Source organism: Chlorocebus sabaeus, chromosome 7, assembly GCF_047675955.1.
Source record: "Chlorocebus sabaeus isolate Y175 chromosome 7, mChlSab1.0.hap1, whole genome shotgun sequence".
NCBI classification, from domain to species: Eukaryota; Metazoa; Chordata; class Mammalia; order Primates; family Cercopithecidae; genus Chlorocebus; species Chlorocebus sabaeus.
The window spans coordinates 97,444,793-97,467,147 of record NC_132910.1 but is presented as its reverse complement, the minus strand read 5'-3'; the positions used below and the strand labels follow the sequence as shown (position 1 = coordinate 97,467,147).

At 37.0% G+C, this 22,355-nt stretch overlaps 1 protein-coding gene across 3 annotated transcripts in view; it reads left to right on the top strand.

Moving 5' to 3' along the window:
* The window catches only part of TTC29 (tetratricopeptide repeat domain 29), a 254,589-nt gene extending 250,038 nt beyond the window's left edge, over positions 1-4,551 (top strand). For 2 of the 3 annotated variants that reach the window (XM_037992737.2, XM_037992744.2), the window contains 2 exons: positions 3,617-3,683; positions 3,980-4,551. In XM_037992737.2, coding sequence (XP_037848665.2) covers positions 3,617-3,683; positions 3,980-4,004 — 92 coding nt within the window. In that variant the 3' untranslated portion in view covers positions 4,005-4,551. The remainder of the gene's footprint in view (positions 1-3,616; positions 3,684-3,979) is intronic. The other variant, XM_037992745.2, reaches the window with a different exon arrangement.
* The last annotated feature ends 17,804 nt before the right edge of the window (positions 4,552-22,355 follow it).

Genomic DNA, 22,355 nt, shown 5'->3' with positions numbered 1-22,355 from the left:
ACAACAATACTTTTGATTTGTTGTAGAAAGGTTGAATCCACTACCAGGGGTCTAGTCTATAAACTCTGATACAACCTTTATGAATGAGTTATTTACCCTTTTTGAGAGTAAGGCCACTACAAATGTTTAGCATGCCAAAATTATAAAAATTCATTTACCTTTCCAGTCACCAAACTACCAGGTAATGTCTCCTCCGTTTCAACTCATACTTCTCTACAGATAACATTTTTAAAATCTTGTTTACATATAATACTGTATAATATAAATATTATATTCCATTGTTTTCAAAAAAGGGATGCGATGGTGGATTTATAGCAATTTGGCATTTACTGGTTTATTCTATTGCTTTTGTAACATATAGGCTAAGTGGTGGTATAAATGAGATCTTTTTGTTGCCCACTTCAATCTACCATTTCAGAGTCTTTACTATTAGCAACAAGGAAGTGCCAATTTCTACTGAAATGTAGATCGTATAAGCAAATATCACACTTCAACATGTTGTTGCTTCTGGTCTCCCTTACTAGAGTGGTACTGGTCTCAGTCTTCCAGCTCCCTTGAAGTCCTTCAGATCAAACATCTCAAATCACACCTTAAGTCAGACCCACAGTGCAAAACCTAGGTTATAATCCAAATGAGTATTTTTGCAGTGATGGAACCAAGAGTCAACTGTCCTATGGTGAGTGAGTACCCAATGTCTAACACTCAGACTCAGAAGAAGTATCCAGTCATGCATTGCGTAAGGACATTTCTGTCAACAATATATGCCATACACAATGGTGGTCCTAAGAGATAATGGAGCTGGAAGATTCCTATGCACTAGTGACATTTTAGCCATCATAACACTGTGTTTCAATGCATTACCTTTACTATGTTTAGCTATACAAATACTCATTATAGTGTTACAGATGCCTATAATATTCACTATAGTAACGTGCCAAACAGGTTTGTAGCCCAGAAGCAATATGCTATACCATATAACAGCCTAGCTATGTAGTAGACTATGCCATCTAGATTTGTGTAAGTACACTCTGTGATGTCTGTACAACAACATCACCTAATGACTCATTTCTTTGAAGATATCCCTGTCATTAAGTGACACATGACTCTATATTTCTTTGCTCATTTCATTGGTGAGAACTTAAGTCACATGGCTTTAACTAAATAGTTCTCTACTGATAGGGAAGACCTAATAGAGAGGAAGAGCACTGATGAGTGGGAGGCAGAAGGAAGGACTGAAACTATGTCTTGTCTAGACAAGAGGGCCTGAAATCTAGTGAAGAAGTAGAGGGATAACAGTTCATTGATACTAACAGAAGGGAAGACAGAGTATACAGAATAGAAGCAGTAGGTGAGTAACTCTCCCCACAGGACTTGTGGAAGATTTTTCCTACTATCATTTATTTCCTCAATGAAACCAGAAAATAAATCATCAGCTGAGAAAAGTGCAGGGTGGGAGGTCTGAGAAAAGTAGAAGATTTAGTCATCTAGGGGAGTGGAAGAATGAGTGGACCAGGAATGTTTCATAGAAAGGCCTGGAAGTGCAGGGGTCTACTTAATGTTTGTGACCATGAATTTAAGATGAGGCATCTCAGGCCAGTTGTGTATTTTCTCCAGCCATGTTGAACTATACAGTGCAGGAGAGGAATTGGCAGATAACTGGATTTAACTAGGGCTATACTTTTGACAAGTAAGTAAACAAAGTGAAAAGAAGAGAAATTTAGACTTTATGCAAGGAAGTACATAACCATGGAATTTAAATTATATGAGGAAGGAAGAAGAGACAAAAAAATTAGAAGAAACAGTGAAAATGTGGTAGGAATGGAGGTTCCAATGAAGTGGAATTGTTGGGGTCAGGATACCAGAGGGAGTGACCTGGAAATACAAAAGGAGGCAGCCAAGCAGTTAAATACAGGAAAATGAGCTAGAAGGTGCTCATAGTTACTGATAATGACAAGGTCTAAGTATGACCAGGGGAATTAATGGCTGTGGTAATGTAAAGGACAAGATGTAAAAGAACAGGAGGTCAAGGAATTGATACTTAGGGTGGAATAATCTTCTACCTCTACATTGAAATACTAAGTTAAGAAAGTAGTAGTACGGTGACAATGAGGCAATGATAACATCAACTGAGAATGATTCCACTTGTAAGTAGATCACAATAGTGACAAATGGGTGACTGTATAATCTAATAACATGAGTGTTAGAGAGGGAAAGAGGAAGGGCAAATGTTCTGAAAGAATAAGGAGGAAAGAGGACAGCAACCCATCTTCAGGTCCAGCAGTGAGAAGACCAAGAAAAATACAACAAAAATGGGTTTCTGGGCTGATAGTATCTTGAGAGAAGAGACAAATTTCTGTTAGAGCAAGAAAGTAAAAGGAATTTCAGAAAATAGGGTAAAGATATAGGACATTTTGCTGAAATAATGAATCAAATATTCCAAAAGGCAAAGTAGAACTCTTTTAGGAATTGCAGTGGGTAGGAGATGGGGACAGAACACGAAAGGTAATAAAAAATAGAATGAAGGACCTGAAAACTGGGGCCTGTCATAAAAAGGAATAAACAGCATCTTATTAGATTAATCCCAGTGAATTCAAATCAAAAGTAAAGAAGCAGATATGAAAGTTAAAGTTAAGTAACAAATTAACATGGCTCTCTCTCTCTCTCTCTCTCTATATATATATATGGTATATGATAAATGAAGTCATTTATACATGTATATCTACATAAACAAACTTCCAATATTTGACTTCATTATCATAATATCATAATATAATAGTGAAGCCAAATATGGGAAGTTTTTATATATGTATGTTTATATATGTAGTTATATATATACACACACATACATGTAGATAGATAGATATATAAACTTCCCATATTTGACTTCATTATTTGGGTACTTTATATTGCTCCTTAAATTAATTTTCCTTTTGAGTAATATTTTTAAAAGTCATCTTACCCAAAACAAGGTGGCCTTTTCAGTAGCCATTTTATTATATCACAAGAATTCTGTGGATTAGGAATTCAAGCAGGGCTCGGCTGGACATTAATTGAAGTCACTAAGTGGTATTCAGCTGACAGATGGGCTGGTTTGAAGGGTCAAAGACAGCTTCACTGGCAGGCTGGAGACTTGGCCAAGATGGCTGGAAGGCTGGACTCAGCTGGGACGGTCTGCTAAAACATCTATACACGGCCATTCCAGCATGGCAGTCTCAGGGTATAAGGACTTATGTGGTGATTCACTTCCTCCAAAAACAGTATCCTAAGATAATCAGGTAGAGGCTGCATAGCTTTTATGGACCTAGCCCCAGAGCTCATTTTCGTCACTTCCTCCACATTCAGCTGATCACAAAAGAGTCTTAAGGGCAGCTCAATTCCAAGAAGAAAACTAGATTCTGCTCCTTCATGGGGGATTGACAAGATCATACCGTACAGGAACATGTGGAGTGGGAGAGATTGCTGTGACCATCTTTGTACAATACAATCTGCCCTGGTGATACATACACGTTTATAGGTGAAGGACAGATATCCCTGAAAAGGGATTCCCAGGTTCAAGATCAAAATAACTATAAACCGTGTTCATGATAAACTATTTACTTTGTATATTTTTTTTAAGAAGAGTTTCGAGGATCCACGGTGGAAACTGTATCTCAAAACTCAGAACATTTGGAAGAACTCAGTAGGTATGATAAATCAAGTAAAAAGTTTCTATTAAGTACCCACTTTGTGCAGTATACTAAGTATAATTTCATTCTCCAAACACAAAAAGAGGAGTTTCATCTAGCACTTGATAACCTTAATACTGAAACACTGCTTTTAAAAAAATCACAGATTTATTGTCAAATATCACATAAGGTTAAGTATTTTTAATTTTGAAGCCACATATGAAAATTACAGAAAACAAATTATTTTTCAAAACAAATGTTCTTTACTTTCTAGCCCAATATAAAAGTTAAATCTACAATTTATTTTATTTCAGATTTCCAGGTGATCAAAAAAAATGAAACTTAAAGCAGCTTTTCACTTAACATCAAAGCGAGAAGAAATCCATCATGTCACCTTAGACTTCAATACTTGTAATAGAAACATGTTACAGACAATATAAAGTTATAAAAAAACTGACTGTGACTCTTTTCATTGGATTTTGTATTGCAGTATATTACTATAAATTTAGTCCAAAACATCTAAATCCATGAAAATAAAATATATTCCAATTCTTAGAAATACCAGCAATCATCCAGGAAATAAATAATTTCCTCTTCTCCACTATTCCACAAGAAATAGTGATACCATGAAACCAAAATAAGAAAATATTTTCTAATGAGAAAATAATTACAAGCTTAAGAAAATCTTTCTTGCTGAATTCATGTAGGATAATATTTACTAAAATTCTAGAGAAACTTTTCAACATAGATAAAAAGAATATAAGCAATTAAGACTACCATATTGATAAGTACTGTTTGAAACAGTTGCTTTACCTGTGTAAAAGTATATTTTATGATACTTTTAGATGATAGCACATAATCAAACTTACCCATGTCAACTTAAAAAGTTAGTTAAACTTTTTTAAGTTTAACTTAAAAAGTTTAACTTAAAGTTTAACTTAAAGTTTAACTTTTAAGTTTAACTTAAAAAGTTAGTTAAACTTTTTTAAGTCCTTCAATCTTACAAGCCTTAGCTAATGTGTCTTGCAAATGAAAGAACACGGCTGAGATCGTTACATGTATAATATCAGGAGATCTGGAGATCTCCTGAAGATTACAGCTGTGAGCCACCACGCCAGGCTCTTACTTTGTTATATAACGTTTCCTTAACCATAACCATTTACATTACAAATACCCCATCTCATCTTACTCTATCTAAAAAGTAGATTAACCAGGAGAAAATTTTGTCCTTTTATAAGAACAATTCTAGCTTTGAAGTTCAAATTCAAATAACAAATACTTTTTTTCCTCTGTAATAACTGCTTTTTGCTATAGTGTCTTCTTAAATTAGTTTTAAGGTTCCTTAAAAAGATGTCTGGAAAGTTTTGTGAGAATATTTGTAATCAAAACGCCCACGTCTTTGAAAACACTTCAGAAAATTAGATATATCAAACATAAACCTATCGGCAAGGTCAACAGAAACTGGAATTTACAATCAAATGCTAAATGGCCACAGTGCTATCCTTTCTGATAGATTTAATCAAAAAGGTTTCTTTGGAGCTTTCTCCTTAAATTTCAATTTGATTCATTTTTATTTGTGAAACTGAAAACAAATCTGAAAACAAAATCAAGATTTTATGGATGATAGATGCAAGTCACAATTGCATCAAATGCTACTTCTTATCTGTAAAACATCCTCCCATAAATAATGCAGCCAGGACCACTCACTGCGAACATGTAAGCATTTACAATGGTCCCTAATTCCATTTTTTATCAAAATGACAGTGCCTAAAATACAACATTCTATCATATACTATAATTACTTTAGCTTTTAGCTTCTCCTTTAAAAAATTGCTAAGACATCATTCCTTTTCTCGTTTTCATACTATACCTAATAAGATTCCTGAAGGTGGTAGCAGGGGTGGGGCGGGGTACATCTCAGGTTATAGGCAACAAACATGGGCCGGATGCAGTGGCTCACACCTATAATCCCAACACTTTGGGAGACCAAGGAGGGAGGATAGCTTGAGCCCAGGAATTCAAGGCTAGCCTGGGCAACATAGGGAGACCTCACCTCTACTAAAAATAAAAATAAAAATTAGCTACATATAGCTGTGTATACCTGTAGTTTTAGCTACTCAGGAGGTTGAGACAGAAAGATCGCTTGAGCAAGGTGGAGCAAGATGGCCCAATAGGAACAGCTCCAGTCTCCAGCTCCCAGCGCCAGCGACACAGAAGACAGGTGAGTTCTGCATTTTCAACTGAGGTACTGGTTCATCTCACTAGGGAGTGCCGAACAATCGGTGCTGGCCAGCTGCTGCAGCCCGATCAGCGAGAGCTGAAGCAGGGCGAGGGAGGCATCGCCTCACCTGGGAAGCGCAAGGGGGAAGGGAATCCCTTTTCCCAGCCAGGGAAACTGAGACACACAACACCTGGAAAATCGGGCAACTCCCACCCCAATACTGCGCTTTAAGCAAACAGGCGCACCAGGAGATTATATCCCACACCTGGCTGGGAGGGTCCCACGCCCACGGAGCCTTCCTCATTGCTAGCACAGCAGTCTTCGATCTACCGGCAAGGCAGCAGTGAGGCTGGGGGAGGGGCGCCCACCATTGTTGAGGCTTAAGTCCCTAAACAAAGCCCTGGGAAGATCGAACTGGGTGGAGCTCACAGCAGCTCAAGGAGGCCTGCCAGTCTCTATAGACTCCACCTCTGGGGACAGGGCACAGCTAAACAACAACAACAACAGCAACAACAACAAAAAGCAGCAGAAACCTCTGCAGACGCAAACGACTCTGTCTGACAGCTTTGAAGAGAGCAGTGGATCTCCCAAAACGTAGGTTGAGATCTGAGAACGGACAGACTGCCTGCTTAAGTGGGTCCCTGACCCCTGAGTAGCCTAACTGGGAGACATCCTCCATTAGGGGCAGACTGACACCCCACACCTCACACGGTGGAGTACACCCCTGAGAGGAAGCTTCCAAAGCAAGAATCACACAGGTACACTCACTGTTCAGCAGTATTCTATCTTCTGCAGCCTCTGCTGCTGACACCCAGACAAACAGGGTCTGTAGTGGACCTCAAGCAATCTCCAACAGACCTACAGCTGAGGGTTCTGACCCTTAGAAGGAAAACTAACAAACAGGAAGGACACCCACACCAAAACCCCATCAGTACGTCACCATCATCAAAGACCAGAGGCAGATAAAACCACAAAGATGGGGAAAAAGCAGGGCAGAAAAGCTGGAAATTCAAAAAATAAGAGTGCATCCGCCCCTCCAAAGGAACACAGCTCATCACCAGCAACACATCAAAGCTGGACGGAGAATGACTTTGACGAGGTGAGAGAAGAAGGCTTCAGTCCATCAAACTTCTCAGAGCTAAAGGAGGAATTACGTACCCAGCGCAAAGAAACTAAAAATCTTGAAAAAGGAGTGGAAGAATTGATAACCAGAATAATTAATGCAGAGAAGGCCATAAATGAATGGATGAAAACCATGAGACAAGAAATATGTGACAAATGCATAAGCTTCAGTAACCAACTCAATCAACTGGAAGAAAGACTATCAGCGATTGAGGATCAAATGAATGAAATGAAGCGAGAAGAGAAATCTAAAGAAAAAAGAAGAAAAAGAAATGAACAAAACCTGCAAGAAGCATGGGATTATGTAAAAAGACCAAATCTACGTCTGATTGGGGTGCCTGAAAGTGAGGGGGAAAATGGAACCAAGTTGGAAAACACTCTTCAGGATATCATCCAGGAGAACTTCTCCAACCTAGTAGGGCAGGCCAACATTCAAATTCAGGAAATACAGAGAACGCCACAAAGATACTCCTTGAGAAGAGCAACTCCAAGATACATAATTGCCAGATTCACCAAAGTTGAAATGAAGGAAAAAATCTTAAGGGCAACCAGAGAGAAAGGTCGGGTTACCCACAAAGGGAAGCCCATCAGACTAACAGCAGATCTCTCGGCAGAAACTCTCCAAGCCAGAAGAGAGTGGGGGCCAATATTCAACATTCTTAAAGAAAAGAATTTTGAACCCAGAATTTCATATCCAGCCAAACTAAGTTTCATAAGTGAAGGAGAAATAAAATCCTTTACAGATAAGCAAATGCTTAGAGATTTTGTCACCACCAGGCCTGCCCTACAAGAGGTCATGAAGGAAGCACTAAACATGGAAAGGAACAACTGGTACCAGCCATTGCAAAAACATGCCAAAATGTAAAGACCATCGAGGCTAGGAAGAAACTACATCAACTAACGAGCAAAATAACCAGTTAATATCATAATGGCAGGATCAAGTTCACACATAACAATTTAACCTTAAATGTAAATGGACTAAATGCTCCAATTAAAAGACACAGACTGGCAAACTGGATAAAGAGTCAAGACCCATCTCACATGCAGAGACATACATAGGCTCCAAATAAAGGAATGGAGGAAGATCTACCAAGCAAATGGAGAACAGAAAAAAGCAGGGGTTGCAATACGAGTCTCTGATAAAACAGACTTTAAACCATCAAAGATCAAAAGAGACAAAGAAGGCCATTACATAATGGTAAAGGGATCAATTCATCAGGAAGAGCTAACTATCCTAAATATATATGCACCCAATACAGGAGCACCCAGATTCATAAAGCAAGTCCTTAGAGACTTACAAAGAGACTTAGAATCCCATACAATAATAATGGGAGACTTCAACACCCCAGTGTCAACATTAAACAGATCAACGAGACAGAAAGTTAACAAGGATATCCAGGAATTGAACTCATCTCTGCAGCAAGCAGACCTAATAGACATCTACAGAACTCTCCACCCCAAATCAACAGAATATACATTCTTCTCAGCACCACATCACACTTTTCCAAAATTGACCACATACTTGGAAGTAAAGCACTCCTCAGCAAATGTACAAGAACAGAAATTATAACAAACTGTGTCTCAGACCACAGTGCAATCAAACTAGAACTCAGGACTAAGAAACCCAATCAAAACCGCTCAACTACATGGAAACTGAATAACCTGCTCCTGAATGACTACTGGGTACATAACAAAATGAAGGCAGAAATAAAGATGTTCTTTGAAACCAATGAGAACAAAGATACAACATACCAGAATCTCTGGGACACATTTAAAGCAGTGTGTAGAGGGAAATTTAGAGCACTAAATGCCCACAAGAGAAAGGAGGAAAGATCTAAAATTGACACTCTAACATCACAATTAAAAGAACTAGAGAAGCAAGAGCAAACACATTCAAAAGCTAGCAGAAGGCAAGAAATAACTAAGATCAGAGCAGAACTGAAGGAGATAGAGACACAAAAAGCCCTCCAAAAAATCAATGAATCCAGGAGTTGGTTTTTTGAAAAGATCAACAAAATTGATAGACCGCTAGCAAGACTAATAAAGAAGAAAAGAGAGAAGAATCAAATAGACGCAATAAAAAATGATAAAGGGGATATCACCACCGACCCCACAGAAATACAAACTACCATCAGAGAATACTATAAACACCTCTACTCAAATAAACTAGAAAATCTAGAACAAATAGATGGTTTCCTGGACAGTTACACTCTCCCAAGACTAAACCAGGAAGAAGCTGAATCCCTGAATAGACCAATAGCAGGCTCTGAAATTGAGGCAGTAATTAATAGCCTACCAACCAAAAAAAGTCCAGGACCAGATGGATTCACAGCCAAATTCTACCAGAGGTACAAGGAGGAGCTGGTACCATTCCTTCTGAAACTATTCCAATCAATACAAAAGGAGGGAATCCTCCCGAACTCATTTTATGAGGCCAATATCATCCTGATACCAAAGCCTGGCAGAGAGACAACAAAAAAAGAGAATTTTAGACCAATATCCCTGATGAACATCGATGCAAAAATCCTCAATAAAATACTGGCAAACCGGATCCAGCAGCACATCAAAAAGCTTATCCACCATGATCAAGTGGGCTTCATCCCTGGGATGCAAGGCTGGTTCAACATATGCAAATCAATAAACGTAATCCAGCATATAAACAGAACCAAAGACAAAAACCACATGATTATCTCAATAGATGCAGAAAAGGCCTTTGACAAAATTCAACAGCCCTTCATGCTAAAAACGCTCAATAAATTGGGTATTGATGGAATGTATCTCAAAATAATAAGAGCTATTTATGACAAACCCACAGCCAATATCATACTGAATGGGCAAAAACTGGAAAAATTCCCTTTGAAAACTGGCACAAGACAGGGATGCCCTCTCTCACCACTCCTATTCAACATAGTGTTAGAAGTTCTGGCTAGGGCAATCAGGCAAGAGGAAGAAATAAAGGGTATTCAGTTAGGAAAAGAAGAAGTCAAATTGTCCCTGTTTGCAGATGACATGACTGTATATTTAGAAAACCCCATTGTCTCAGCCCAAAATCTCCTTAAGCTGATAAGCAACTTCAGCAAAGTCTCAGGATACAAAATTAATGTGCAAAAATCACAAGCATTCTTATACACCAGTAACAGACAAACAGAGAGCCAAATCATGAATGAACTTCCATTCACAATTGCTTCAAAGAGAATAAAATACCTAGGAATCCAACTTATAAGGGATGTAAAGACCTCTTCAAGGAGAACTACAAACCACTGCTCAGTGAAATAAAAGAGGACACAAACAAATGGAAGAACATACCATGCTCATGGATAGGAAGAATCAATATTGTGAAAATGGCCATACTGCCCAAGGTAATTTATAGATTCAATGCCATCCCCATCAAGCTACCAATGAGTTTCTTCACAGAATTGGAAAAAACTGCTTTAAAGTTCATATGGAACCAAAAAAGAGCCCACATTTCCAAGACAATCCTATGTCAAAAGAACAAAGCTGGAGGCATCACGCTACCTGACTTCAAACTATACTACAAGGTTACAGTAACCAAAACAGCATGGTACTGATACCAAAACAGAGATATAGACCAATGGAACAGAACAGAGTCCTCAGAATTAATACCACACATCTACAGCCATCTGATCTTTGATAAACCTGACAAAAACAAGAAATGGGGAAAGGATTCCCTATTTAATAAATGGTGCTGGAAAAATTGGCTAGCCATAAGTAGAAAGCTGAAATTGGATCCTTTCCTTACTCCCTATACAAAAATTAATTCAAGATGGATTAGAGACTTAAATGTTAGACCTAATACCATAAAAACCCTAGAAGAAAACCTAGGTAATACCATTCAGGACATAGGCATGGGCAACGACTTCATGTCTAAAACACCAAAAGCAATGGCAACAAAAGCCAAAATTGATAAATGGGATCTCATTAAACTAAAGAGCTTCTGCACAGCAAAAGAAACTACCATCAGAGTGAACAGGCAACCTACAGAATGGGAGAAAATTTTTGCAATCTACTCATCAGACAAAGGGCTAATATCCAGAACCTACAAAGAACTCAAACAAATTTACAAGAAAAAAACAAACAACCCCATCAAAAAGTGGGCAAAGGATATGAACAGACATTTCTCAAAAGAAGACATTCATGCAGCCAACAGACACATGAAAAAATGCTCATCATCACTGGCCATCAGAGAAATGCAAATTAAAACCACAATGAGATACCATCTCACACCAGTTAGAATGGTGATCGTTAAAAAGTCAGGAAACAACAGGTGCTGGAGAGGATGTGGAGAAATAGGAACACTTTTACACTGTTGGTGGGATTGTAAACTAGTTCAACCATTATGGAAAACTGTATGGTGATTCCTCAAGGTTCTAGAACTAGAAGTACCATATGACCCAGCCATCCCATTACTGGGTATATACCCAAAGGATTATAAATCATGCTGCTATAAAGACACATGCACACGTATGTTTATTGCGGCACTATTCACAATAGCAAAGACTTGGAATCAACCCAAATGTCCATCAGTGACAGACTGGATTAAGAAAATGTGGCATGGCCGGGCCCGGTGTCTCAAGCCTGTAATCCCAGCACTTTGGGAGGCCGAGACGGGCGGATCACGAGGTCAGGAGATCGAGACCATCCTGGCAAACATGGTGAAACCCCGTCTCTACTAAAAAATACAGAAAATTAGCTGGGCAAGGTGGCGGGCGCCTGTAGTCCCAGCTACTCGGGAAGCTGAGGCAGGAGAATGGCGTGAACCCTGGAAGGCAGAGCTTGCAGTGAGCTGAGATCCGGCCACTGCATTCGAGCCCGGGCAACAGAGCAAGACTGTGTCTCAAAAAAAAAAAAGAAAAGAAAAGAAAATGTGGCACTTATACACCATGGGCTACTATGCAGCCATAAAAAAGGATGAGTTTGTGTCCTTTGTAGGGACATGGATGCAGCTGGAAACCATCATTCTCAGCAAACTATCGCAAGAACAGAAAACCAAACATCGCATGTTCTCACTCATATGTGGGAACTAAACAATGAGATCACTTAGACTCGGGAAGGGGAACATCACACACCGGGGCCTATCACAGGGAGGGAAGAGTGGGGAGGGATTGCATTGGGAGCTATACCTGATGTAAATGACAAGTTGATGGGTGCTGACGAGTTGATGGGTGCATCATACCAACATGGCACAAGTATACATATGTAACAAACCTGCATGTTATGCACACGTACCCTAGAACTTAAAGTATAATAATAATAATAATAATAATAATAAAAGAAAGATTGCTTGATCCCAGGAGCTTGAGGCTGCAGTGAGCTGTGATCACACCACTACACTCCAACCTGGGTGACAGAGTGATACCCCACCTCTTAAAAGAAAGTATGTTTGTGCTCCCACACTTTATATAACACTAAAAAAATCCTGGACAATATATTTTTATCTAATTGTTAAGGCCCTTGTATTTTTCTTCTGTCCCCCAGTTCTTCCCTTCTAGGGGGCCTTCCTTTCCTCTCCTAGGATAGTGATATGTATTTCTACATAGGATTGATGGTGTATGTCAAAATATAGAAGACATATTTGGTTAACTTTCAAGATCCATATTTATAGGTGAAATATAGGAAGTCTTTAAAAAAGTAATGAACATAGCTTCTATTAAGGCAAAAAGCTTTAATGTCTTCTTTCCAATGTGACTTTACCCAGATATTTTAAAGAAATGTATTATATTACCATTATTACTATTGATATTTATCTTTTCTCTGCCTCCCATACACACACCCTAGATAGTGTCTTCTTAAATTAGTTTTAAGTTTCCTTAAAAAGATGTCTGGAAAGTTTTGTGAGAATATTTGTAATCAAAACGCCCACATCTTTGAAAACACTTCAGAAAATTAGATATATCAAACATAAACCTGTTGGCAAGGTCAACAGAAACTGGAATTTACCATCGAATGCTAAATGGCCACAGTGCTATCCCTTCTGATAAATTTAATCAAAAGGTTTCTTTGGAGCTTTCTTCTTAAATTTCAATTTGATTCATTTTTATTTGTGAAACTGAAAACAAATCTGAAAACAAAAATCAAGGTTTCATGGATGATAGATGCAAATCACAATTGCATCAAATGCTGCTTCTTATCTGTAATAATATATATACTTGTAGATAAGTATACCCTAGGCAGTAACGTGACCATGTAATGATTGTGGGATTTTTAAAAATTATCTGAATTGACTGAACATTAAAGAAAAAAAGACACAAATAGTGTAGATTTAATTAGTACTTCACTAAAAGTTGCTTTGAACTTCCAAATATCTTGCTTTGGTATATCAATTCTCAAGTCCTAGATCAAATAACACTTCTTTGTAGAATTATAGCTATACATTTTATGATATTGCAATTGATTTAAGAAATTCTGCCCGAAATTTTGAGTATATACAAATTATCTCTTTTTTTTTTTTTTTTTTTTTTTTTTTTTTTTTGAGGCAAAATCTTGCTCTGTCTTCCAGGCTGAGTGCAGTGGCATGATCATAGCTCACTGCAGCCTTGAACTCCTGCCCTCAAGGGATCCTCCTGCATCAGCCTCCTCCTGAGTAACTGGGACTACCAGCACCCTGCTCAACTAATTTTTTTTTTTTTTTTTTTTTTTTTTTTTTGGTAGTGATGGGGTTTTGTTATGTTGCCTAGGCTGGTCTTGAACTCCTAGTCTCAAGCGATCCTCCTGCCTCAGCCTCCCAAAGTACTGGGATTACATACATAAGCCACTGTGCCTGGCTCAATACTTTAAAAAAAGAAAACAAAAACAAACAAAAAAAACTTTCACTAGTTATTTGCTTGAACAATCTAGAATCCACCAGCCTGAGTAAATATGGCCTTACAGAACAAAAATTTTATCATTGCCTACAATCCTGAAACGTTTAAACATGTTGTACAACCCCAGTCTTCAAAGAAATGCACATTAAAACAGCATTGTAACACTAATCTTTTACCTATCATGTTATCAAAAGTTACAAAGAATAAGTGGTGTTAAAATGGTGGGTTTAGCCGGGCGCAGTAGCTCACGCCTGTAATCCCAGCACTTTGGGAGGCCGAGGCGGTTGGATCACAAAGTCAAGAGATCGAGACCATCCTGGCCAACACAGTGAAACCCCATCTCTACTAAAAATACAAAAATTAGCTGGGCATGGTGGTGGGTGCCTGTAATCTCACCTACTAGGGAGGCTAAGGCAGGAGAATCACTTGAACCCAGGAGGCGGAGCTTGCAGAGAGCTGAGATTGAGCCACTGCGGTCCAGCAGTCCAGCCTGGCGACAGAGCGAGACTTTGTCTCCAAAAAAAAAAAAAAAAAAAAAAGTGTGGGTTTAAAAAAAGAGGTAACCACGTAAATTGGAAAAAAAAAAAAAAAATCAGAGAACAATTTGACAATATGCACCAAAAGCCTTTAAAAACACTTTAACTCTGCTATTTCATTTCTAAGAATTTATCTTAGGAAATAATGAGACAAATGAGAAATGCTGAAGGTAAAAAGTTGTTCATTGAAGTTTCTTTCTTGTGCTAGCATAAGAACAAATAAAGCAAACAGATAAAACTTAGATTCCACCTAAATATCCAATATTAAATAACTGGTCAAATCAGCTATAGTACCTTCCTAGCAAGTGCACTTGTTTTCTGTTGTTGCTGTAACAAATTACTACAAACTTAGTGGCTTAATGCAGTGCCCATTTATTATCTCACAGTTCTGTAGGTCAAAAGACCAAGGAGGCTTAACTAGGTTTTCGGCTTAGGTCTCCCAGGGCGAAAATGAAGGTATCTGCCAAGCCGAGTTCTTATTTGACGAGTGTGGGGAAAAATCTACTTCCAAGTTCTTTCAGGTTCTTGGAAGAATTCAGTTCCTCGCAGTTACTGAGGTCCCTGTTACACTGCTGCCTATCAGCCAGGGTCCACCCTCACCAACTTGCGGCCACCACATTCCTTCACATAGTCCCTTCTATCTTAGAAGCAACAGTGCTACATAATAGAGTCTTGCTCAGGTTTAAAAGCTCTCTGACTTCCTGTTCTGCAACCAGCCATAAAAAGTTCTCTGCTTTTCCAGACTCATGTGATTAGATTTGGCCCATGCAATATCCTCTCTGTCTTAGAGTCAACCATGCCATATACCAGAATACAATCACAGGATTGATATCTCCTCATATCCACAAGTTCCAGGGATTTGGGTGGGACAATTTGGGTGCTAAAAGTCTCTACTGCACCATGGAATAACATGCAATAACTACAAATGATAATAGAGTTGATATTTGGGTTGCCTTTCAAAAAAATATAAATTCGTTATTACATATGGAAATATTTCTGTAGCATTTGTCAACAAGCTATTGCCTTGGTCTCCACCTTCTACCCAGTACCTGGATATTCTCCCAGCTCCTCCCCTAGGAAGACCACGGTCCCACCTTTTGATCTAGCAATTAAAGGACTGATGCCTCCCACAGCAGTAAACACCCAGGCCACAGTCTGTTCTTTCTGATTGTTTGGTGGCTTTGAAGTAGTAATCATTAAATATTTGTAATATCATCCTTGGATTTGGCGCTATACTTAATGGCAGAAAGAAGAATATTATAATACTATTAAATGAAGAAAAAAGACATGTTTATTTAAAGTGACAAGAGAGAGACAAATAAACATGTAGGTTTGAATTGGTTTCTTTATATTAGTGAATATATCTAGGAGCAATTCCTGGAATTCCTACTGGCTTATTTATATTACTGAATATGCAGAGAAGCAATTCCTTAAAAATATATCACAAAACATTGATTGATTATTTCTAAAACATAGAATTTTAAGTAATATTAATTTAATTTTAAAATTTTCTGTGTTTTTAATGAACAAGTATTATTGGCAAAATAAAAATAATATGTAATAGAGACAAAATAATTCCTGGACTTTTCTCTCCATTGACCATCTATGGCCTTGGGGGAAAATGTTTCTCATTTCTGAACCTCTGTTTCTTAACCAGTAAAACAAACTACATCACATTTTTCATCCTTTCCAGCTCCAAAAGTTTTTGATTCTAAATCTGCCACTTAACTCTATATACAGGCTCAATCTGGGCTTTTTAAAAAATGAAGGAAGGAAGGAAACCATCAAAGCTACATAAAATTAAGTCTTCATTTTGTGCACTTTACACACTTCTTTTTAAGGTGACATAATTCATTTAAGATCAAATTTCCCAATGTAATTATTTATTCACCTTTCCTCATTGTCAAAATGCTATAAGTTTATTCTGGCTTTTAAATTACACCTCCTGAACTATCATTATTCAATGAGAATAATGATAGCACCTAACACCTCAGCACCTAGCACTGCGAATATTGTTAATTACAGTGAAAAAAAACCAAAAAGCCCACATCCCTGGAGCCAACATTCAAGATACAAACAATGTCTTAACAATAAGTAAACAAACAAGACAGAGTGTTATAAAAATGTAAGAGAAATAAAGGATATGTGATAGATAAAAATGGAAAAGGGACAATTTTACATAAGGTCACCAGGGAAGGTCTCTCTGAGGAAGTAACTTTAAATCGAGACCTGCAAGATGAGAATAACATGGCTGTATGAAAAGCCAAAATAAATATTCTAGCAGAGAGAACAGTAATGTGAAGGATCTAAGGCAAGAAGGAGTTTCAGTTGTCTATGGAATATAAGAAGGATAATGTAACTGCAATAAATGAATGGAAGAGAGTGGCACCAGATGAAATTAAGGAAACAGACAGGTACCACATTGCTATGGTTTAAATGTGTCCCCCGAAAGTTCATGTGTTGGAAACCTTGCCATTGTAACAATATTAAGAAGTGAAGCCTTTAAAAGGGGGTTAATGCTGTTATCATAAGAGTGAGCTCTCTTCACTCTCGTAGCCTCTTTTGCATGTGCTTACTCGCCCTTCAACATTTCTGCCATGATATGACACAGTACAAAAGTCCTTGCCAGAAGCTGCTGCCATGCCCTTGGACTTTTCACCCTCCAGAACTGTAAGCTAAATAAACTTATTGTCTTTATAAATTACCCAGTCTGTGATATTATGTTACAACAACAGAAATGAACTAAGATACATACCATATAAGTGTCATTAGAACAGAGTAAAGAATTCAGATTTTATCCTAAATTCCAATGAGAAGACATTCAAAATTTTGAACCTAGAAGAGATGTGAACTTACCTATTTTTGAAAGTTAACTTTGGTTGTTGTGTAGGGGGGAGATTATAGGAAGGCAAAAGTGAAACCTTGAAGGCCAGTTAGAAGGCTACTGTGGAAGTCCAAGCAAGCGTAGATGAGTCACTAAGAATGAGAGAATCAGTGAAGATGGACAAAAGCAAATGGTTTAAAAGATATTTTAAGCAACAATCCATAAGCTTGCTGATAGGATCATGGTAAAACAAAGGGGAAGATCAGCAGGATAGATCCTAAAGATTCATCTTGAGCAACTTAGTGATTAGTATGATTAGTAGTACTGTTTACTAAGATGAGAAAATCTACAAGAAGATCAAACTTTGCAGGTGAAATCAAGAGCTCTATTTTAGGCACAAGTTTAAGATGTCTATTAAACTTCCTACAGGAGAGGTTAAAGAGACAATTAGACATAAAAGTTCAGGATTCAGAAAAGAAATCAGGCTAGAGATAATAATTTGTAAGTTAACAGAATATGGATAGTAGTCAAAGAATAAGAGCCAAAATAGAGATAGACAATTCAAAATGTAAGTAGAGTAAGTTTGAGTATAGGAAAAGGAAATAAATTTTGTTAATTTATGTTAACATAAAGCATAGCAGTACCAAAAGGAAGAAATCATGCTTATAGATTCATGATTCATGAAAAAGTGCATATTTACAAATGCATATATTTGAAACTAAAATTTAGAACCTGAAATTACTTTTTAAGTAGTAACAAGGAAAAAGTTCATTCCCAGAGAGAAATATTCATCTTAGATGTCTAATTTCTTACCATAAAATCACTTAGTCATGACAGAACTAGCAAAATCGTGTCAAGAAGAATCTCTATAAACCCAACAACACACAACACTCACTGTAAGCCCAATACTGCACATCCAAATGTTTTGTCATGGGAGATGGTAGCCACTAGGACTTCAAGCCAAAAGTCCTGACGAATTTCTAAGTAGCAGATCATTACAGTGAATTCATAGTGCCCTTAATTCTAAATCATTGCCATGTTTTATGCAAAACATTTATATACTACCTATATGACTTTAAGCAAGTTACTTAACTTCCCTGCACGTAAGTTTTCTTATGCTTAAAATAAAGAAAATTAACATATAAAGAACTCTTACAGTTCAACAATTAAGAAGACAACCCAATTTTACAATGAAAAAGTAAGTTGATATGTGTTTCTCCAAAGGAGATCTATAAGTAGCTAGTAAGCACACATACAGATGTTCAATATCATTAGGCATAGGGGAAATGCAAGTCAAAACTGTCATGAAATAGCACATTACACCCATTTAGATGGCATTAAGAAAAAACGGTGAATAATAACAAGTGTTGTAGAAGATGTAGAGAGAAATTAAAACATCATACATTGCTAGTAGTACTGTAAAATGGTACAACTGCTTTGGAAAATTTGGCAGTTCCTCAAAAAGTTAAACATAGAGTTAACTTATGGCCCAGCAATTACAATCCTAAGTATCTACCCAAAATAATTAAAAATACATGTTCAAACAAAAATGTGTACATAAATGTTCATGGCAGCATTATTCATAATGGCCAAAACGTGAAACAACCCATATGTCCAACAACTGATGAATGGGTAAATAAAATGTGGCATATCAATGCAATGAAATACTATTCAGCATTGAAAATATATATACATATTGTATACATGATACATACACCATGGATGAACTTTGAAAACAATATGCTAAGTAAAAGAAGCCAGACACAAAAGACCATGTATTGTATGAGTCCATTTACAAAAACTATCCAGAATAGGCAATTCATAAAAACAGAAAGTAGATTAATGGCCACCTGGGACACGGAGGATTTAAAGGGAAATAGAGAGTGACTGCTAATTGGTGTAGTGTTCCTTTTGTGGGTGAGGAAAATGTTCTGAAATCAGATAGTGACGCTGATTGCACAGTCTTGTGAATATACTAAAAACCCCTCAATTGTATGCTTTTTATTTAGATACAGGATCTTGCTATGTTGCCCAGGCTGGACTCAAACTCCTGGCCTCAAGCAATCCTCCTGCCTCAGCCTTGCAAGTAGCTGGGACTACATCCTGCAAAGTAGCTGGGACTACAGGCACATGCCAACGCACCTGGCAAAATTGCACGCTTTTTTAAAGAGTAAATTTCATGGTGTATGAATTTACCTCCACAAAGCTGATATTTGTTAAAGTAACAATAAAAAGAATATGGTTAATTACAGTGCCAGGACAGTTCTCTGGGTGGCCTTGAATAGACCCAATTCTTCTTTCCCCTATTCTTAACTGTAGTTCCCAAGAATAACTGTAAAATGTTCCTGAGATGGGGAGGGACTGACTGGAACAGCCTGGGCTCTGTTCCTGTCTTTCCTAGAAACAGGATGTCCTTCAATGCTTTAGCCCAGCATGTTAACTTGCCCCTGTGGCATATAACCTCGGGTGGGCTGCTTTTGGGAGTCCTTCAGCTGTGGTACAAGTAAGGCACACACAGTGAGACTCCATGTGACCCTGGAAGATTTCCTGAGCCTTGGAGGACCAACTCACTCTAAATCTTACGTTTCTGTTGTCCCTTGTTGCCTATGTGTAAGTAATAAACTTGCTTCATGTAGCTTGTTGTATATGTGGGTAATCTCCCTCACTGGACTCAAACAAGTTGGTAATCAACACACAGCAAAACTGTTTCACGTCTACCTCAGGGGTTGTTACCAAGATTTAAATGAGTTAATATTCATTAAGTGCTTAAAGAAAGAAAGTTGACCCATCGGAAGTGCTATGTAAGTGATAAAAAACAGGCTTTTCCAAGAAGGCAAAAGTTTGTTTGGGTACACATGCCCATCTGCTCCTAACTCATAGCATTAATAGAGTAAATATACAACGATTTGTAATACATAGAACTAAAAAAATATTAGTATCTAGAATTGAACAAAACATTCAAATCAGTAAGAAAAAGACAACAAAACAGAAAAATGGGCAAAGTATAAGAACAGACAATTCATAGACAAAGAACACTAAATAGCTAATAAAATATGAAATACATTAATATTAAATACTAAAATAAAATATTTTATAATAAATTAAAATAAAACAAGAAAATATTAATATAAACACCCTTACAGTTACTAATCAGGAAAATACATAGTTAAAAAAGTTACATTTTATACTCATCCAATTTGGCAAAAAAATTAAAATTCTAATAACCCCCAAGTGTTGGTGAGAATGTGGAGAAATAGAACACTTTAGAGAGCAATTTGGCAATATCTAGTAGAGGTAAAGATTCTTACATTCTATGGACCAGCAATTCCATTTCTGAGAATATACTTCAAAGAAACTGTTTCACAAATGCATAAGGAGACAGACTAAGAATATATATTACATCCTAGTTTATGGTAAGTAAAAACTAGGAAAATATCTATTAATGTGAGAATGGATACATGGAAGCATTCATGCAATGGGAATCATATGCAGCAGTTCATGAAGGAACTAAAGGTACATGTATCAGCATGAACAAATCTCCAAAAATATAATTGTGTACAAAAAAACTCAGAAAGATGTGTACACTATTTGACTTTAACAAAATTTCAAAACGTGTAAAACAATGTGATATATTTTACACATATGTAATAGCCTGAGAATAATTAACAACAAATTCAGAATAATGGTTATCTCTATAGAGGGAAGGAGAAAAAAATGGGGTTATGGAGGGATATACATGAGGCAGCAATTATATCTGTACTAATTTATTTTAAAACACCTAACTGAATTCAATAGACTAATAGAAAGGGTTAATAAAGGTAAATGGTGGGCACACAGGTATAAATTACATTTTCCAAGCTTACTATATAATAATGAGTAATTACTGGGAAGTAAAAGAAAAAATATTGATGCCTTCCAGTCTCCAGCCAAAAAGAAATATTGCTCGCCACAGTGGCATGAGACTGTAGTCACAGCTACTTGGATAGCTGAGGTGGAAGGATCCCTTGAGGCTAGGAGCTCCTGGCTACCATGTGCTATGGTCCTGCCACTGAATAGCCACCACACTCCAGCCTGAGCAACATAGAGACCCTGTTTACAAAAAGAGAAAATATAAGAAAATAGAACAAAGACACTGCTTTTTCTCATTTGTTTATTGATATTTCATTTGGTTTTGGTTAAATTTGGTTAAATTTCTTCCTTATTAATCTTGATGACAAAGTATCTTTGAATATAATTAAATGACATTTAATTAAAAGATAATTATAAACATTTAATAAGGGATAATATACAAAATAAATGATTACAAGTTTACAGTAAACTTCCTCCAGCTGTTCCATTTCCAGACTATCTGCAGAGTGTTTTCTAAGAGCTTAGACATTTTTAATGTTATTTTGTGATTCAAGGGGGAAATTATTCAGACAAATTTTAACATGATTTTTTAATTGACAAATAAAAACTGTATATATTTACAGTGTATAACACGATGTTTTGATATATGTATACCTTGTGGAATGTCTAAATCAAGCTATTTAACATATGCATTACTTCACATTATTTATTTTTTGTGGTTAAAACACTTAAAATCTACCCTCCTAGCAATTTTCAAGCATATAACATATTGTTAGTAGATACACTCATCATAGCATACAATAGATCTCTTGAAATTATGCCTCTTATCTAAGTAAAATTTTGAGTTTTTGATCAACATTTTCCCAAGCCGCTAGCTTCTAGACTCTGGTAACCACCACTCTACATTTCTTTACATTCTGCTTTTTTCAATTCCACATATGTGAAAACATGCAGTATTTGCCTTTCTCTGCCTGGCTTATTTCAGTTAACATAACATCCTCCAGGTTAATCCATGTTGTTGAAATGGCAGAGTTTCCTTTTTTGATGCTGAATAGTACTCCATTGTGTGTATATCTCACATTCCCTTTGTCTACTCACCAGTTGATGGATGCTAAGCTTGATTCCACATCTTGGTTATTATGTATAATGCTGCAATGAACATGAGCATGCAGATATTTCTTCCACGTACTGGTTTCATATCTTTTGGATATGTATCCAGTAGTAAGATTGCTGGATCATATGGTAGTTCTTTTTAAAATTTTTGAGGAACCTCCATACTGTTTTCCGTAATAGCTATCCTAATTTACATTCCCACCA